The sequence below is a fragment of the Pelodiscus sinensis genome, chromosome 8 (genome assembly GCF_049634645.1).
Source record: "Pelodiscus sinensis isolate JC-2024 chromosome 8, ASM4963464v1, whole genome shotgun sequence".
NCBI classification, from domain to species: Eukaryota; Metazoa; Chordata; order Testudines; family Trionychidae; genus Pelodiscus; species Pelodiscus sinensis.
The window spans coordinates 22,363,327-22,382,488 of NC_134718.1; the positions used below are offsets into that span (position 1 = coordinate 22,363,327).

The 19,162-nt window shown below is 41.6% G+C and overlaps 1 protein-coding gene across 5 annotated transcripts in view; it reads right to left on the reverse strand.

Moving 5' to 3' along the window:
• Positions 1-19,162, reverse strand: part of ANK3 (ankyrin 3) — a 350,441-nt gene that overhangs the window by 18,552 nt on the left and 312,727 nt on the right. For 3 of the 5 annotated variants that reach the window (XM_014573512.3, XM_014573510.3, XM_014573508.3), the window contains 3 exons: positions 18,011-18,695; positions 13,170-13,545; positions 4,000-4,098 (listed from right to left, as the gene is read on the reverse strand). In XM_014573512.3, coding sequence (XP_014428998.2) covers positions 4,000-4,098; positions 13,170-13,545; positions 18,011-18,695 — 1,160 coding nt within the window. The remainder of the gene's footprint in view (positions 1-3,999; positions 4,099-13,169; positions 13,546-18,010; positions 18,696-19,162) is intronic. The other 2 variants (XM_075934865.1, XM_014573517.3) reach the window with 2 other exon arrangements.

Consider the following 19,162-nt stretch of genomic DNA (forward strand, 5'->3'; position numbering starts at 1 on the left):
TTCTGCCCAGGAGTCTCGGCAGCCTGGGGGAGAAGTGTCTGTTCCCATTCCCCAAGCCCTACCCTTTCCCCCGCTGCTCCGCCCTCTCCCACCATTACACCCTGGCCCCCAAGGGACACAGCCAAGGGCGCTATTTCAGACTTAGATAGGGTGCATGCTGCAATAGCGGGGAGGGGCAAACTTAGAACAGCAGCATCAGCAGTGTTACTTAACATGCTCAGTACACGTTAAGCTCCAAACTGGAAGGGATAACAGACCCTGTCTGCCCTCCCCCGTGCCACATACATCAGGTGTTCTCTGGGAGTGGGGCTGGGAGTCAGGAATGCACTTGCTGCCGGCCCTGCCCCTGGGGACCATTTTAGTAACTGTGTAACTGTTAAAATTGTTGCGGCTATCCAATTACTAAAATATACAAAATCTAACATCCCTACTACAAGAACACATTGTTGACTCCTATTCAGCTTCTCATCCACTGTAATCCCCAGGTCCTTTTCTGCAGAACTGCTGCTTACCCATTCAGTCCCCAGCCTATAACAATGCTTGGGATTCTTCCATCCCAAATACGGGACTCTGCTCTTGTCCTTGTTGAACCTCATCAGATTTCTTTTGGCCCAATCCTCCAATTTGTCCAGGTCACTCTGGACCCTATCCCTGCCCTCTAACACATCTACCTCTCACCTAGCTTGGCATCATCTACAAACTTGCTGAGGGTGCAATCCATGCACTTATCCAGGTCATTCATAAAGATGTGGAGCAAAACAGGCCCCCAGAACTGATCTTTGGGGCACTCTGCTTGAAACCAACTGCCAACCAGCCACTGAGTCATTGATCACTACCTCCTGGGCCGGACAATCTAGCCAGCTTTCTATCCACCTCAGTCCATTTATCCAACCCATAGCTCTCTTCTTTAATTTTGTATCCACTATTTGATCTGAGGAAGTGGGTCTGGCCCACGAAAGCTCATCACCTATTAAACCATCTTGTTAGTCTTTAAAGTGCTACACAGTCCTGTATTTTGTTTCAGCTGCACCAGACTAACACGGCTACATTTCTATCACTATTCTTTTGTTATCTTAATCACCCTGCCTCCCTCCATTTATAATCCAACCCTCTGCCCCAAAGGCAAGCTCTGTTGCAGTGAAGAGCTGGGGCTGGGGGTAGGCAGGGCATGCACTTTAAGCAGTCCTCAAGTATGAAATTCAATGGTTCAAACTTCAGGGGGTACAGACATAAGAACATAAGAATGGCCATACTGGGTCAGACCAAAGGTCCATCCAGCCCAGTACCCTGTCTGCCAACAGTGGCCAATGCCAGGTGTCCCAGAGGGAATGAATCAAACAGGTAATGATCAAGCGATCTCTCTCCTGCCATCCATCTCCACCCTCTGACAAACAGAGGCTAGGGACACCATTCCTTACCCATCCTGGCTAATAGCCATTAATGGACTTAACCTCCACGAATTTATCTAGTTTTAAACCCTGTTATAGTCCTATCCTTCAAAACCTCCTCAGGCAAGGAGTTCCACACATTGACTATGCACTGTGTGAAGAACTTCCTTTTATTTGTTTTAAACCTTCTGCCCAATAGTTTCATTTGGTGGCCCCTAATTCTTATCTTATGGGAACAAGTAAATAACTTTTCCTTATTCACTTTCTCCACACCACTCATGATTTTATAGACCTCTATCATATCCCCCCTTAGTCTCCTCTTTTCCAAGCTGAAAAGTCCCAGTCTCTTTAACCTCTCCTCAGACCCATTCCAAACTCCTAATCATTTTAGTTGCCCTTCTCTGAACCTTTTCTAATGCCAGTATATCTTTTTTGAGATGAGACCACCACATCTGTATGCAGTATTCAAGATGTGGGTGTACCATGGATTTATATAAGAGCAATAAGATATTCTCCGTCTTATTCTCTATCCCCTTTTTAATGTTTCCTAACATCCTGTTTGCTTTCTTGACTGCCGCTGCACACTGCATGGACGTCTTCAGAGAACTATCCACGATGATTCCAAGGTCTCTTTCCTGATTAGCTGTAGCTAAATTAGCTCCCATCATATTATATGTATAGTTGGGGTTATTTTTTCCAATGTGCATTACTTTACATTTATCCACATTAAATATCATTTGCCATTTTGTTGCCCAGTCACTTAGTTTTGTGAGATCTTTTTGAAGTTCTTCATAGTCTGCTTTGGTCTTAACTATCTTGAGCAGTTTAGTATCGTCTGTAAACTTTGCCACCTCACGGTTTACCCCTTTCTCCAGATCATTTATGAATAAGTTCTTCAGATAACCTGAGTTCTTCAGACTCCGGTCATCTGAAGAAGTTGGCTGTGCCCACGAAAGCTCATGATACCATCTACATGTTTTGTTAGTCTATAAAGTGCTACCAGACCATTTGTTGTATTTTAAATCAAGCCCCTGCAGTAATTCCTGAAACCATATCCCTCAATGGATGGGGTGCAATAGGGGGGAAGGCAGGATGGTGGTGGATAGGGGCAGGGCTTGGGGGATGGGAGTGGACATGTCGCCCCCTGGGACTCTTGGGCCGGATTGCAAATATGCTCTAGCTGTACATGGCATGTGGGTTTGAGATCCCTGATGTAGATGTTCTACTGCAATGGGTTTTAGCCTTTTTTCATTTGTAGATCCCTAACAAATGTGAAATGGAAGTATGGAACCCCTGGGAAATCTTAAATGAGGTCTGCAGACGATAGGTTGACAATCACTGTTCTAATAATGACAAGCTTTTGTGGCCCCTCAGACACAGTCTGTTGCCACCCAGGAGTCCACTAGTTAAAAATGACTGTTCTAGAGTAAGTAACAGCAAACTACCGTGTTTTCCGGCGAATAAGACGACTTCTGATGTTAAAAAACATCCCCCCAAAATCGGGGGTCATCTTATACGCCGGGTATGGCTTTGCAAAGCCTCGGGGGAAGCCGGCGGCGGGGCAGCCCAGGCGCGCCGGGGCTGTCCCGCTTCTGGGGCGTCCTCAGAGGCTTTGCTCCCGGTGTCCCTGGTCTGCTGGAGACGGTCCCCAGCAGACCAGAGGCACCGGGAGCAAAGCCGAAGTGGTGGCGGGGTGCCGCGCTTCTGAGGCTTTGCTCTGGCAAAGCCTCAGAGGCGCGGGACCCCGCCGCTGCTGCGGCTTTGCTCCCGGTGCCTCTGGTCTGCTGGGGACCGTCTCCAGCAGACCAGGGACACCGGGAGCAAAGGAGGCGGAGGGGCGCTGGGGTATAAGATGAAACCCTATCTTTTAACTAAAAAATTAGGGGGTCGTCTTATACGCCCAGTCGCCTTATACGCCGGAAAATACGGTATTTGAGTGTTTAAGAAAACATACACAACACATATATTTATATGATACCACATTAATAATGATTATTATTATAATATGTAACTACATTCCATCAACATGTAAAAATATTATACAAAGGTTAATCCAAAACCCACAGAAGACAATGGATTCTCACTGATTTCAACTGATATAGATCAGGCCCTAATATCTTTAGGGGAAGATTTCCAAAAGCACCTAAGGGATTGAATAGCACAACTCTCATGGAACATCAATTGGTTTTGTCTCTAAATCCTACATATAGGAGTTACTGAATGTGTTTTACTTGTGATTTAGGCAACTAAAAAAAGATAAATCAAAATACTTTCTATCACACATATACAGTTACATTCCAGGACATGCTTGAAAAGTGGTTATCAGTTTTTGAAGAATTTCACTAAAGCTAGCTACATCCATATGCCAGTGTATCTCACTTTATGTAGTGACTATGTTAAGGATGCCATGCAGAACCCAATGGCATTAAGTCAAAAATGCAATGCAGTGTCTTCGTTTCCCACCAGAAGACAACCATAAGCCTGAAGATTAAGCAAAGAAAGGCTACCTAACATTTTAGTTGTAAATATGACCAAGACCAACAACATTAACACAGCAGTCCAAGACCAAATCCATGTCAGTGATACATCTAAATCTAAAATCACAGGATACCTTCAGAATCACACGCCGGCGATAAACTCTTGTAGTGATTCTTTGTTCCTCATCTGAGCTCGACTCACTCTGAATCTCAATGTCACTGTCACTAAATTCCTAATAAAGGGAGTTTTAGTATATTTTAACAGCACATTTAAATAACAAAACATTCTGAGCAGGAACACCCCGGAGAAAGAAAAGGTTACCATAGATTCCATAGAAGATGTTAATTCATCCTGTTTGTACCATATATATTGAGTCTGCAATCTTGCCTATTAAGTTATTGTGCGGTATTTTTTGTTCCTTCCTGTGCTGTAGTTTGATATGTAGCAAGTCAGCTACCTCCTGAATGATTAAATAGTAAATACCAGTCAAGATCCATGGAGATAATAAATAGCTATTTTTCATTTGTAGAATATTACTGAGTAAATGGTTTTCCCACACAAAATGTATCAAATAATTCCTGGGCCAATTACAAATAGTCTGTATTTATTAAAAATCATTGATTTAGAAAGAGAATATTGTGACATTCTCTTGGAACAGGAAGATGAGTTTTCAGACCCCCATGTCCACTTGTGACCACAAAAAATTTGAACATGTGCCTGCTGCTTGAACCTACATACACTCAAATGTGCATTTCCAAAAACTGGACACATTTTTTAGTATGCATAGAGATGGCTGTGCTACTAAAATGAGTGCATGGGCCACAATGGCAATGGTAAAGATCAGTCTTAAAACTTGGCTAGGTATTAGCTAAATTTTTTATGACTCTGGAAATGTGATCATTATCTCTACAAATTATTCACTACAACTCCATGAAGTTGAGAGAGAAAAGGAACAACATTACTTATTCAAATTCTGCTAACTAAATATATTAAATTGCGCTTCCTTTTTTGTCAATGCAGCCCACCATGTCAATCAAAAGAGCATTTCTCAGAAATGATATAAAAAGCAAAGAAAAACAGGAATATTCAAAAGATATTCAGATAGGTGAACTTTTCAAGTAGTACAAACATGTCAGTAATGTGCCAACCACACTACAGAATACATAAATTTAATGTAGGGCTGGTCTACACCACAAGGTTAGACTGAAGTTACTGCATTATGTCAATTTTGCAATGAATGAGTCTACACCACCACGCCCTTTCGGCTGACTTTAAGGACATTTAAAGTTAAATTCTGTACTCCTCTACTAAGTATAGTAGTGCTAAATTTGATCTTGTGTGGTCAACTTTAACAGCGCTGCACCTGCACTTTCTTAGACTCCAGGAGGTTCCCACAGTGTCCCAACACGACTGCTCTGGCCAGCACTTTCAACTCTGCTGTCTCCCAGATACAAAGGAAAAGCCCCAGGAAATGCTGAACTTCATTTCCTGTTTAGCCAGTGTGGTGAGCACAGAAGCACACTTCAGCAGCCCTTGATCATGAGTATCCAAGGCTGCAAATGAGCTCTAGTATGGAGCATGTAGGAGATCCTGGATCTGATTGGTGTGTGGGGAAAGGAAACTGTGCAGGTAGAACTCATAGGCAGCGGAAGAAAAGCACACAGGGTATGCTGGGAAAAGGACACAGCAGAGGTACTCAGGAGTGCTGCGTGAAATAAAGGAGATCAGGTAGACATACCAGAAGGTAAAGGAGGCAAATGGTCAATCCAGGTCAGAGCCTCAAACATGCCATGTCTATAAAGTGGCTGTTGAATCTCTGCCCCCAAACTATCCATGGATACTTCCTAAATGACTCTTCTGGCAGCCATGGGCAAGAAGGAGGAAATTGTAGATGATGATGATGAGGAGGAGAAGACTGGTCAGGAGGCAAGTGGAGGATCCGATCTCACTGAAAGGCAGAATGATCTTCTAACTTTGGAGCCAATCCCCTCTCCACACTTACTTCTGCCAGACCCTGATGTCGGTGAGTTCACATTTGTAATCATGCTGCACTGGGTAAATGTAATTGGGTTTGATCTGCCCTCAGGGGTGCAGAGGTGGGTACACAGCAGCGACTGCCTGGAAAAGTTAATTAACATGTCTGGAGCTGGAATCCTTCCTGCACATCTTTCCAAAGCGTTCCTAGAGATACTATTTAATCTCTTCTGGGGAGGCCTGCCTTGTTCCATCCTCCACAGTAGGACACCTTTCTAACCAGCCTATCAGTAAGTGATCTGGAATCATTGCAGCACAAAGCATTGCAGAATAAGGTTGAAGTTTCTGGGCACATCCAGTCAGCATACACCCCCTATCATGCTCTCTTATTTGGAGAAGGCTGACACCACACTTGGCAACCTAGCTGAACGAGGGGAAGCTCTGTAACTGATAGCACCAAGGCAGTATGCCTCCACCACTTGCTCATCGTCAGCAAATCATGATCCCAGTTTCTTCACTCCTCATGCCTTGCAAGGTACTGTAGGAAGGGAAAGTTACAGTCTGCAGGCATGTGGGAGGGTGGCAAACACACACGGACTCCCTACAAATCCACCCAGTCCCCCCCTTACATGGCTCCTCACAAATGCACATTTGCAAATGCAGATGCCGATATACCCATTAGGACTGTACTTTGCAAGCACAAGAGCAAGGGGAAGCAAAAGAGCAAGAACTCCAACCTATTGTTTACCATGCCTGCCACCATTCCTAGTCCAGCTGCTCTGAGGTGTTGTGTGCCTTCTACCTGCCTGGTAGGTGCTTAAAATGATCAATTTGGCTTTGTACATAACACATGCCTTTTGTGCAGGACAGTGCTTCATTCACTGTAAAAGGGTTAATCTTCTATGTTTTACCATGGATCTTCTCTAAAGTTTTACCATGGATCTTCTCTTCTCTAAAACTTGATTGTTTTCCCCAGTGCTGCTGGAACAACGACTGCTACCCACTCCCTCAGATCCTCCGGCACTTTGGCTATCTCAAATCAGAAGATGGAAAACCACACACTGGATGAAATGTTTAAAGAGCAAATGCAATCCACCCCCACTGACAGAGGTCAACCGGATGCATGGAGGTGAACAATGTTACACATCATCTGCACCACACAGGAGGACAGGAGTGTGTGCAGGGAACATGGGTGTAAGACACAGGATGAGATGCTGAGGCTCAGGGGGAGTGAATAGAGCGGATGAGGTGCCTGCTAGAGATATAAAGTATCTGGAGCACAGAGTCCTCGTACACCCTACGATAAACCACCTGCCCTCCTCAACAAGTTCCACGGGCTCTTCTCTCAGGTTGGGTGGGTGATGGGGAAGTCACAGGCAGCCTTTCACTCATCTCCCAGACATGTCTCCTGGAACAGAAAGCTTTCATTTCCATAGCTCTGATTGCTACACAGAATTGTAATAAACCACATGCCCTTGCGCTCTCCCTGCACCCCCATCAGGTCTCACATCTTGAAGTCCTTTTTTTCCGTCTGTTTCCTAAATAAGAATGCATAATTTCACAGCACAATTTTCACAAGTGGGTAGCAGTCATTGTTCCAGCTGCACCGGAGAAAAAAATCAAGTAGACTTCTGAGGTTAACTCTTTTACAGTGATTGAAACACTGTGCAACATAAAAGGTATTTGTTATGTACAAAGACAATGAGTGAGGTGTTTGCAATGCTTGCCACAGCAGTTTAAAGCAGAGCGGGGTTCGTGCTAGTAGAGATACAACAGGGGGCACCTTGTTAAGAGCAACATACAGGTGTCACATCACCGTCTGGTTATTCATGAAACTAGCTTTCAAAGTTTCTCTGACTTGTAATGCCCCTCGATTTGCTCTCGGTATTGTCCTGGTGTCTGTCTGCTCATAATTAGCCACTAGGCAATCTCCCTGACCCTCCACCACACCAGAAACTGCCCCCTCTTACTCACACAGATATGATGGAGCACACAGCAAGCAGCAACAACAATGGGAATATTGCTTCCACTGAGGTCTAACCTAGTCAATAAATTGCAAAGCCATGTGAGCCAGGGGTAGGCTGGGTCTCCAAGGATAACTACTGGCATTTTAACATCTCCAATAGTAATTTTCCAGTCTGGGAAGAAAGCTCCATCTTGCAGCTTTTGGAAGAGACTGCAGTTCCTAAAGAAGTGCATTATTCACGTTTCCTGACCATCCCAGGTTCATGTTGATGAAATGGCTCTTGTGATCCACCAGCACCTGCAACACCATTGAGGTGTATTTCTTTCATTTTATGAACTTTTAGGCAAGGTGTTCTGGTGCCAAAATAGGGATGTGTGCTCCATCTATTGCCCCACTTCAGTCAGAAAACCCCATCGTGGCAGAGTCCTCCACTATGTTCTGCACATTTCCCAGAGTCATTATCCTTCTTTGCAGAAGGGTACTGGTTGCCATGGCTACTTGAAACATGGCAGCCCCTGCTGTAGATTTATCCACTCCGAAATGATTCCCAACTGACCAGTAGCAGTCTGATGCTGCAAACTTCCACAGGGCTATTATCACTTGCTTCTCAACTATCTGTGCAGGTCTCATTCTGGTATTGCTGTGCTTTTGGGTGGGGGAGAACAATTCACAAAGTTCAATGAAAGTGGTCTTATGTATGCAAAGATTTTGCAGCCACTGGTCATCATTCCATAGCCACATCGCTGTGCAGTCCTACCAGTCTGTGCTTGTCTCACAGGACCAAAATGGACATTCCACAGTGTCGACAGGCCTGACTGCTGCCAGCGTATGCTAATTGTTCCATTAAGTGGGTTCCTACACATCTGTATATGTGCCCTCTTCACATTCTTCTTTGCATTGGTGGCTCCTGGCTACGCTCTGGACAAACTGCAGCATAATGCGTCAGGTGTTTGCGATACTTGCCACAGCAGTTTAAAGCAAACGAGTTCAGGCTTGCTGTGCTATGGCATCTGTACAGATCACCAGGAGAAAAAGGGTGTGAAAAGATTGTTTGTTGCTACTTTAAAGCAGGGAGAGAGGGAGGAGATAAGTGCATTATGGGAGGCTGCCGAATGTACCCAGAACATCCTGTTGCAATATCCCATCAGACACTGAGATCTTAATCCAGAATACAAATAGACATTAGCAACTATGGGATGGTTACCCACAGTACACCACTGTTAAAAGTCGAAGGTGGCCATGCACTCCATTGACCTCATGTAATTCGGATGCTAAAAAGTCAACCTTAAAAATGTGATCTACATTTGTTGTACAGACATACTCTTAATTATGATGATTAGAATAGGAAGCAAAAATTGATTTCCCCAAAACCACGATGTTGGGGAAGGAAAGCCATTAATTAAGGGGTTAAAGTGTCTTTTAGTGATGATGGAATTTTGCCACCATTGCAGTGGAAGTTTGGAAATGGAAGAGGTGCTTAATGACTTCTTTCTTGTGGTTTTCATCAAGATGAAAGGTGAGGGGCTGCCTAACATAGTGATTGCTAGTGGAAATGGGGTGGGTTTAGAAGTTAAAATAAAAGAACAAGTTAAAAATTACTTAGACAAAGTTAGATGTCTGCAAGTCACCAGGGCCTGAAGAAATGCATCCTAGAATACTCAAGGAGCTGATAGAGGAGGTATCTGAGCCTTTAGCTATCGTCTTAGAAAAGTCATGGGAGAGATTCCAGAAGACTGGAAAAGGGCAAATCTAGTGCCCATCTATAAAAAGGGAAATAAGAACAACCCAGGAAACCAGGAGACCAATCAGTTTAACTCCTGTTTAACTTCTGTGCCAGAAAAGATAATGAAGCAAGTAATTAAGGAATCTATCTGAAAACATCTGGAAGATAATAAGGTGATTGGTAACAGCCAGCATGGATTTGTAAAGAAAAAATCATATCAAATCAATCTGATAGCTTTCTTTGATAGGATATCAAGCCTTGTGGATAAGGAAGAAGCAGTGGACATGGAATACCTAGACTTTAGTAAGGCATTTGATACGGTCTCGCATGATCTTCTTATCAATAAATTAGGCAAATACAACTTAGATGGGGCTACTATAAGGTGAGTGCATCACTGGCTGGATACCATTCTCAGAGAGTAGTTATTAATGATTCACAATCATGCTGGAAGGGCATAACAAGTGGGGTTCCGCAGGGGTCTGTTTTGAGACTGGTTCTGTTCAATATCTTCATCAACAATTTAGATGATGGCATACAGAGTACAATTATTAAGGTTGCTGACAATCACAAGCTTGAAGGGGTTGCAGCTGCTTTGGAGGACAGGGTCAAAATTCAAAATGATCTGGACAAACTAGAGAAATGATCTGAGGTAAACAGGATGAAATTTAATAAGGACAAATGCAAAATACTCCACTTAGGAAGGAACAATCAGTCTCACACATACAGAATGGTAAATGATTGTCTAGGAAGGAGTACTGCAGAAAGAGATTTAGGGGTGTTAGTGGATCACAAGTTAAACATGAGTCAACAGTGTGACACTGTTGCAAAAAAAAAGCAAACATGATTCTGGGACGCATTAACAGCAGTGTTGTGAGCAAAGGTCCGACTACACTGCACCGTTATTTTGAGATAACTAGCATTATTAAGAAATAACAATGTGAGTGTCTACACAGCCATTCCATTATTTCAAAATTATTTTGAAATAATGGAACAGACGGCTTATTCTGAATTCTCTAAACCTCATTCTACGAGGAATAACACCTATTCCAAAATAGCTATTTTGGAATAAGGTGTCTGTAGACACTCCACTGCTGCTTTTTCGAAACAGTCCCTCACCAGGACCATTCTAAGTTATCCCATTCCCGGTGCCTTCTGGGGCTATAAATCAAGATAGGACATCTACATTAGTGATGCCTACCTTGGACTAATTTTGAGGCTTCCCTGCAGTGCAGACCAGCTATTTTGAAATAGATTATTTTGGAATAACTGTTCTGGAATATCTTACTTAGAAATAAGCATGCAGTGTAGATGTATCCCAAAAGATGAGAAGTCATTCTTCTGCTCTACTCTGTGCTGATTAGGCCTCAGTTGGAGAACTGTGTCCAGTTCTGGAAACCAGGTTTCAAGAAAGATGTGGAAAAATTGGATAAGTTTCACAGAAGAGTCAAAAAATGGTTAAAGGTGTAGAAGACATGACCTATGAGGGAAGACTGAAAGAATATGACTTGTTTAGTTTAGAAAAGAGAAGACAGAGAGGGGACATTATAGCAGTTTCCAAGTATCTAAAAGGGTGTTACAAGGAAGAAGGAAAAAGGTGTTCTCCTTGGCCTCTGAGGATAGGACAAGAAGCAATGGGCTTAAATTGCAGCAAGAGAGGTTTAGGTTGGGCATCAGGAAAAACTTCCTGGCAGGGTGGTTAAACACTGGAATAAATTGCCTAGGGAGGTTGTGGAATCTCCATCACTGGAGATATTTAAGAGCAGGTTAGAAAGACACTTGTCAGGGATAATCTAGACAGTGCTTAGTCCTGCTCTGAGAGCAGGGGACTGGATTCAATGATCTCGAGGTGCCTTCCAGTTCTATGTTTCTATTATTCTATGATTCTATGTTACAAGAGAAGTGCTGAAAAGAGTCTTGAAAACATGCATGCATTTATTTTCCCCATATTCCAGGATAGAATCTTCATAAGTAAGAGGAGCCCGAGAATTAAAAAGTGTCCAGCTGCCTATTTTCTGACATTTGGGTAACCACCTCGTGGGCACATAAGTAGAATTAAGAGTTGTTACACTATTTGTTTTAAAATGTTTAAAATTAAGGAGAAGCAATGGTCTAATGCACTAAGCATGAATCTGGGAACCAAGATTCCCGAATTCTCGTGCCTATTATGTCACAGATTCAGTTTGTGGCCCTGGTGAAGTCATTTATGCTATATTCCCATTTTTAATATGAGGACAACAATACATGTATAAGTTCTGATGCAACAGACATTTAAGTAAGTAGGAATCATCTCCTTGATTCAACTATATTTGGACCAAGTTGTTAGAGGGGTTTTGAGAGAATTAGTTAATATCTATAACGGACTTCACAATTTTAGATGTATCACAAACTAATAAATAAAGAATGAAATATAACAGTACAAGTACATGCAAGCTAAGAATGATTATGTTACCAGGTATAAAGGGACACTGGGTGAAACAACTAGAGAATACTTTAAAATTAACTAAATTTAAACTATTTTACTGCATTATTTGATGAAAAAGTGTAGTACGTATACTACAAATAAAAAAGTTATATTATTAAACAATCCATTATATTATATTGAAATGGATCACTTAATATTTATAATTCCTTGATGTGTTGCCTCAATGACATAAGATTCTCTATAGAGAAGACAAAGGGAGGTGAAGTCCAGCATGTCGTCTTTGAGATTTTCTGAGCCTATTTTATAGATCATTAGCTCCCTGGTGGCCTTATTTTTTATCCAATGGCAACCTTCCAGCTGTCAGGTTTCCTAGAACAGAACTGTCATGCTGTAAACAATTATTTGAACAAACTTTATTAGGTTGCGGGAAGGATCTTTGCTATCGAGAGTTGCACTAAAATTTCATCTTGTGCAGATGACTGGCTGGAAGGATGCTGCGGGTGGCATATGCCCAGTAAGTATTTAGGGACATGTAATGTAGGTAATGTAACAACGGAAGGGAAGGCAGTTGACCATACATATCGGTAGAGGGAAGATCATATCCTCTCCTAAAGAAGTGCTTTGTACATTGGCAATTCTCTGTAGACCTTTTTGTGTAGCTTGGCCTTGTGCATTTGAAGTGTGTATGAGAGTGTCAAGGGAACAAAGCACAAATATTAGGTTAAATTTCACCAGACATATAATATATTTTCCTGAAAATAAATGCAGTGAAAAAACGGGGGTTGGGGGGGGGAGGAGGGGAGTGTCAGAGAAGGAGAGATTCTTTGCCCTGCTCTGTTCATTTTGGTGGCACAAAGAACAGAAAACCATCTATAGAAACACAACCACAGAAGCTAGTTCCTGGCACCAGCCTTGACAGACATGTTGGGGTGTGAAGGAGATATGGCCTATGACGACTGTTGCTAGCTGATGCAGCTCAGAGTAGCCAAGATGACCAGGCTGGGGACCAGGAAGAAAATGAGGGAGCCGTTCAACACTATTTCACCCTTGCCACTGATATGTCAAAACGTAATGGTTGAAACATTAATTTCCCTTATTGTAATTTAGTAATTGTACCAAGGGGAGAAAAATGTGTTAACAAAACAAATTTTACTACAAGTTTACAGATCGGTCAATTAATGCATATCCAACTGGAAGATTAATAACCGAAAATCACACCTTTTGTTCAGCTGTTGCTGCTCCTTCCTCTTCCTGGATGCTTGTCCTTGGCTTGCTCTCTTCAGGAGTTTTCCAACTCATCTTTTTCATGCTGACAGGCACAGAGGTTTTAGGTTCTTCTACTGTTGGCTTGCTGGTCTCTTCTAAAGCTTTCTGATATGCTGTTAATAATGTTTGCTCTTCAGTATGGACAGAACTTCGTGTTTTTGGTTTCAGAGTTTCTTTGTCACTCTGTTTTCCCACTTTGTTTACAGACTCCTGAACATAAGATTTAGTCTTTACTTCTGTTGTAGTTTCTGTGCGACTTCCATTGGCTTCAACTTTCCCAGTTTCTCCTTTCAAATATGAGGTAACAGAATCCTTACATTGGTCAGGACTACAAAAGATAAATACACAATCACACAATGTTCAAATCACTTTCAGAAATCCTAAGCAATTAGCTTGCTGTCAAGATGCCTATATTCTCAGTTTGTACTTTTGAAAAACAGAGAAGTTAAGATTTAAATTCAATACATGAACATCAAGCTATTTAATATTGCTATACTGGATGCACCCATTTCTGCTTCACTGCTCTCCCTTATAAAGACATTGAGAATTTATAGTTCATACTGAACACTGAAAATCAGGTCACGTTTTTATTCCAAGTCCTTTCCAGTTATAGAGGGGGAAAAAAGAGGAATAAGGACCACCAACATGGTCTTATAAACATATGAGATATATATGCACCTGACACTTCTGCTACTCTTTGCTAGTGATTGCTACTCACTACCCTGAAATTTCTGCCTGTATATGGCCCTATATCCCAAGATATCACTGATGCTCAAATAATTAGCTCTTTTCTGAGAAAACCACAAAGATGGTAAATAAACTCTATCAAGTTGCTAATGAAATGGAATAAATATCCTGCTAACAAGACATTTTTAAATACTCTGCCCATAATTTATTTAATCAGATACAATATCACCTGAATTAGATATATTTCTGAATGAATCCAATTTATTTCTGGCCAAATCACATCAATATTAGAACATTCGCATTGGAGTATGAATTTAAATTCATCACTTAAATTTTACACCCCCTGAAGTCAAATGCAGAACTCCCAATGACTTTAATGAGAGATAATCTAGCCCTTAATAAACATCTCAATACAATTTAAGCCAATCCTCATGTAGCATAAATTGGTGTTGCTCCCCTGAAGGCAATGGAGCTCTGTTGTTTTATACCAGCTGTGGATATTTTTTTATCCTTAAATTGATATAATTAATAAAAAGTGCAAATCAAGAACACTGAATCTAGCCTAAATATCAGTTTGAGGAGCTTGGCTAATACACTGGGCAAGAGCTGCAGAAACTCCTTCCAACCCACCACCGCATATGAAATATCATGCATGGGACTACAAAGTCTTTCAAGAAATAAGACTATGAGGCTACGTCTATGTTGCAATGTATTTCAGAATAAGATACGCAATTTGAACTATGCAAATTGTGTATATTATTTCGATGCTATTTCAAAATAGCTTATTTCATCTTTTGTCGCTGCTATAAAGAAACGTCCCTTACTCCTTGTGGAATGAGGTTTACAGGGACATCAGAATAGTGAGCCCAAAATAACAGGTTTGCTGTTAACATGTGGGATAGCTATTTTGGGATACTTCTGTATCTCGAAATAGCATTGCAGTGTAGACGTAGCCCGAATGTCCTTGGTTGGACAATGCAACTGACCCTTGGAAAGCAGAGAATTTCTTGTGCCCCACTTTTAAGCTGATGTGGTAAGCTGATGACACAAAAGTTATTTTATATAAGTATCTTATTTATAAGACTAATTACAATCCTGAAGAATTTGGGGTATGGAAAAGATTAACATGATAAAACAAAGATATACGAGCAAGAGGAAAAGAGATACATGGAGTGGTGTGGGAAAGGATTCTGCTTTTATAAAGTATTTATTTATAGTTTCCCCATAGTTCATATTCTTCTTCTGCATTAATTTAATTGATTTAAAATAAAAATTAATCTACTTTAAAATATGAAACAGAAATATAATCAACTACACTGGAAACAGCTAGCTCTGAAACAGACACATTATCAATCCATTATTTCAGAGACACTTATAGGTCAAATCTACATTAATTAATTTATTGTACTGTTGTTGTTATTATAGGAGTAGTAGTAGCAGCAGTATCCACACTGTGCTAAGTGCCGTTCCTGTCACAAAGAGCTTACTGTTTAAGATTTCTTGTTCACTGTGAAGAATTGTTTAGAAAGGGATGCAGGATAGCCAAGTTTCTACAAATTATGACAATGCAACAAAGAAAATGACAAACACGCAGTGAAGACAGGTTGAAGGGAAACTCCAAAAAGTGCACTTGTTGCATGGCAGCCTGGGAGCTTTACACCTTTTGTTCAGAAAGTGAACTACAGAGTACTAGAGTAGGATGAACAAATTAGCAAAGTAGCACATGGTAGGATGAATACATTTTTCTGGGATTGTACTCTGAAGTATATTACACACTGAACCTCTCTAGTCCGGCACCATCCATGTTCCAGCATGATTTTAGTTCACTGGATGTCCACTTATCATGGATGTGGCCAAGTTTCTCATAGTCCCATAAAGTTTGTTGACAGCCACGAGTCCTGGCTCTCAATGTTCTGTGCTGTTATTTAGCTCTAAATGTCTTCTAAGAGCCCAGGAAGCAGTGGAAGTATTGCTAATGCTGCTAGATAATATTGACCTCCTGTGGTTCAGCGCCGGTCAGATCCTAAGGGGACTAGAGAGACTCAAGCTGTATCGCAGGCTGGACTATTATTAGTCTTGAATCTTTCTGTATGGTAGAGGAAATGTCATGAACAGGGCTCGACAAACAATGTAATCTACTTGCCCGTGGCGAGTATATTACACCCTGGAAGAGCCGGCGCAGAGTGATCTGCGCATACGCAGAACGATCTGCACATGCACAGAGCGCAGAACCGCGTGGCTGGCGAGCGGGGCTTGCTGCTTCTTGGCAAGCCCTGGTCATGAATATAGTGTTTCCTTCTATGGTGTTTCTGCATAAATGGCAATGGCTTTGCACCCCACCCCCTCAAAATCTGTAAATCTTTGGAGATCTGAAGCAGGCAGATGACATCCATGTGGAGGCCCCTTTCCCTTGCACAGCTACCCAGGGATACGAACACTGTTTGTCTTACATTCCTCACTAGAAAAGCAGGCCAACTGACTTGTGACTTAACTGAGTTGTGGAAGGGAATCCATGAGAGCAGAGCACAGACACAAAATCATTTGCAGATGTGGAAGGAAGTACCAGGTAGGAGACATTAATAAACAAACAATAAGCTATCCACAATTAAGAGAATGTCTGCACTGGAGACGAAAGTATAATTTCTAGCGTGGGCAAACATATGCATGTTCAGGCCCATTAATGGAGCAACTGCCTTGGGTGATACAAAAAGGCCTGGGACTCACAGCAGCAGCTGGTGTCCCTGGCCCTTTAAGTTGCCACCAGACAGAGGTGCAGCACTCTCTGGGCAGCGCTGAGGGCTGCGGGGAAGGGGGGAAGAAAGTGGGCCACAATCCGGGCAGCACTGAGGGCAGACTGCCCGTCTCCTGCCTCTTCCACTGAGTCCCCTCTCATTCAGGGGGTGCAGAACAGAACCCCTCACTGTGTCCAGGGGCCCCGTGAGGCTGTGGCTTCCACTACACATGTTAGCTATGATCAAGGCAGTCTGCTAAAATAGCAGAGCATTCATTCCAGTGGAATGGGCTAACCAACCAAGTCTGTGCCTGTTTGAAACCATAGTTACATATTAGGGTGGCTAATCTCTCCTGCTACCTATGCTACCATGCTAAACTGGTACTTTTAGCATGCTTGCTTGGAAACTGGAAATGACACCTCCAGCTCCACTACAGACACACCCTCTGTTAATTTTTTTTTCAGCATTGTAATAATACAGACATAGTATCTTAAAATAAGACACACAGTACAGTGACTATTTTAATTTTTAACTTTTAATTTTCACTTTCTGTCATTGAAACAATTAATGAAGTTCTGGATTGCTGTGAGGATGCTTAAGCCCATTGTTTGCTATCATTTAAAACTACTATTATATTTTACAAATTATTTCAGTGTTGGCTTTTGATATTTAGCTGAGAGTTCAGAAATGATTTTTTAAGTTACCCTAATTTTAAAGCTGTCTGTGGGAAAGAAGCATAGTTGTAAGATATGTATTAGGGCTCATCTAGACTAAGTGGAAGATTCGAAAGGGGATATGCAAATTCTGTAGGAATTTGCGTGTCTTCTTCCAATCTCACTTTCAAAAGTAGCGCTTCGAACATGAAAGTAATCAAGATGCATTTTGGCAACCCTCCCTATTTCGAAAAGCTGCTTTTCCTGAAAAAAATGAGGTTTCTGAAAAAGGGTGGGGGTTGCCGAAAAAACCTGCGTCTTGATTACTTTCACTTTCAAGTGAGATTGGAATCTTTCAAATCTTCTGCATAGTCTAGATAAGCCCTTAATCGTGTGATCAGTTCACATAACTGACTTTCTGAGCGTTTCCCTTGGCTTCAATAGGCTTTGGATCAGGCCTTTATAGAAAATATAATCTACATGTAATAGAAGATGTGTTATCTGACCCAAATGATAGTGGATATTTTTGTTAACAAGTGTACTTTCTTGGACCTTGCCGATAGTGTTCCAGACTTGGGTAAGAAATGTAAATAAATGTAAGCAAGCTTTGAGCTTGTTAAATAATTTCAGAGGGCTTTTTAAAATAAATCTAACATTTGGAGATGAAAATAACATGAAAGTTATTTGTTTGAAGACAAACATACACGTTCCAGATCCTTACCTATCATCTAGTCGATCTAGTAGTTCACCACTTATTCTGCGCCCAGGTGTTGGTGGTTCAACATGAACACTTGATGCCTCACTCTGCCAACCTGTAATTGAAGACATTTCCTGTTCTGCTTGCTGAACATCTTTTAGAATAGACCACACTTTTTCTTCCGTCATCTCCTCAGACTCAACTCCTTCTTCAAGGTGAATGTCCTCAAACAGAGATTTAAGCTTTTCTTCTGTCATCTCCTCATCAGTACCAGACTTTTCTCTCTTATGCTGTTCACTTCTGACTCCTGTTTGACTAGTCTCTTCACTCTGTACTTGTTTTGAATACTTAGCATCTTTTTTTATCCCAGCATAACTACCAAGATACCGAGGATAATCGTTCAGATCCACTTCCTCCAAATGGCTCTGGCCTACAGACATATCTTTTGGTGTTCTTTCTTTAGGTACTGAGGTATCAGGTTTGCTGTCTTCCAGCGAAGTGTCTTCTTCAAGCACCACGGGAGGTCCTGCTGCTGTCCCATCTATATTTCCCTGGGAAGTCACTAACACATCACTCAGTCTACTAGGAGTTCTAAGGGGTGACTCTATACTAGAGAGCTCACTAAAGAAATCATCTTGATGGAAAGGGGTGGGTGGCACGAAGCACAACCCAGTGGGAGTTTCCAGTTCCACTTGGACGGTGGGATAACCTAAGGAAGACAGTACATTGGGACTGACTGGAATGAAATACATAAGCAAACATGTAAAATGATTGATGAATTGTAGAAAATATGAAAATGAGATGTAGCCATTTAAGTATGAATGTAAATTTGTTAAATTTACTGGTTTATCCTAAATGTATGCAACATAAATTAGAGTAGCTAAAATGGCTAGCTGCCAAAATGGCAGCTGCTACTGCTTTTGACTTCAGAAATCAACAGCCTGCACAAATTTGGATGAAATATTTTGCAGCCACTTTAACATTGTATAGGCACAACATACTGACTCCTGAGCAAGCAAAGAGAATAAACATGGACAGAGTTGGTTATTCTTTTATATCTAACATGGTAGTTTGTTGCCAAATTATGTAACACACACGTACACTCTGTTTTGGTTCATGCAAATTTGATGCGTATATTCTAAAGAAAGAAACTGATCATGTGTGTGTGTGTGTGCA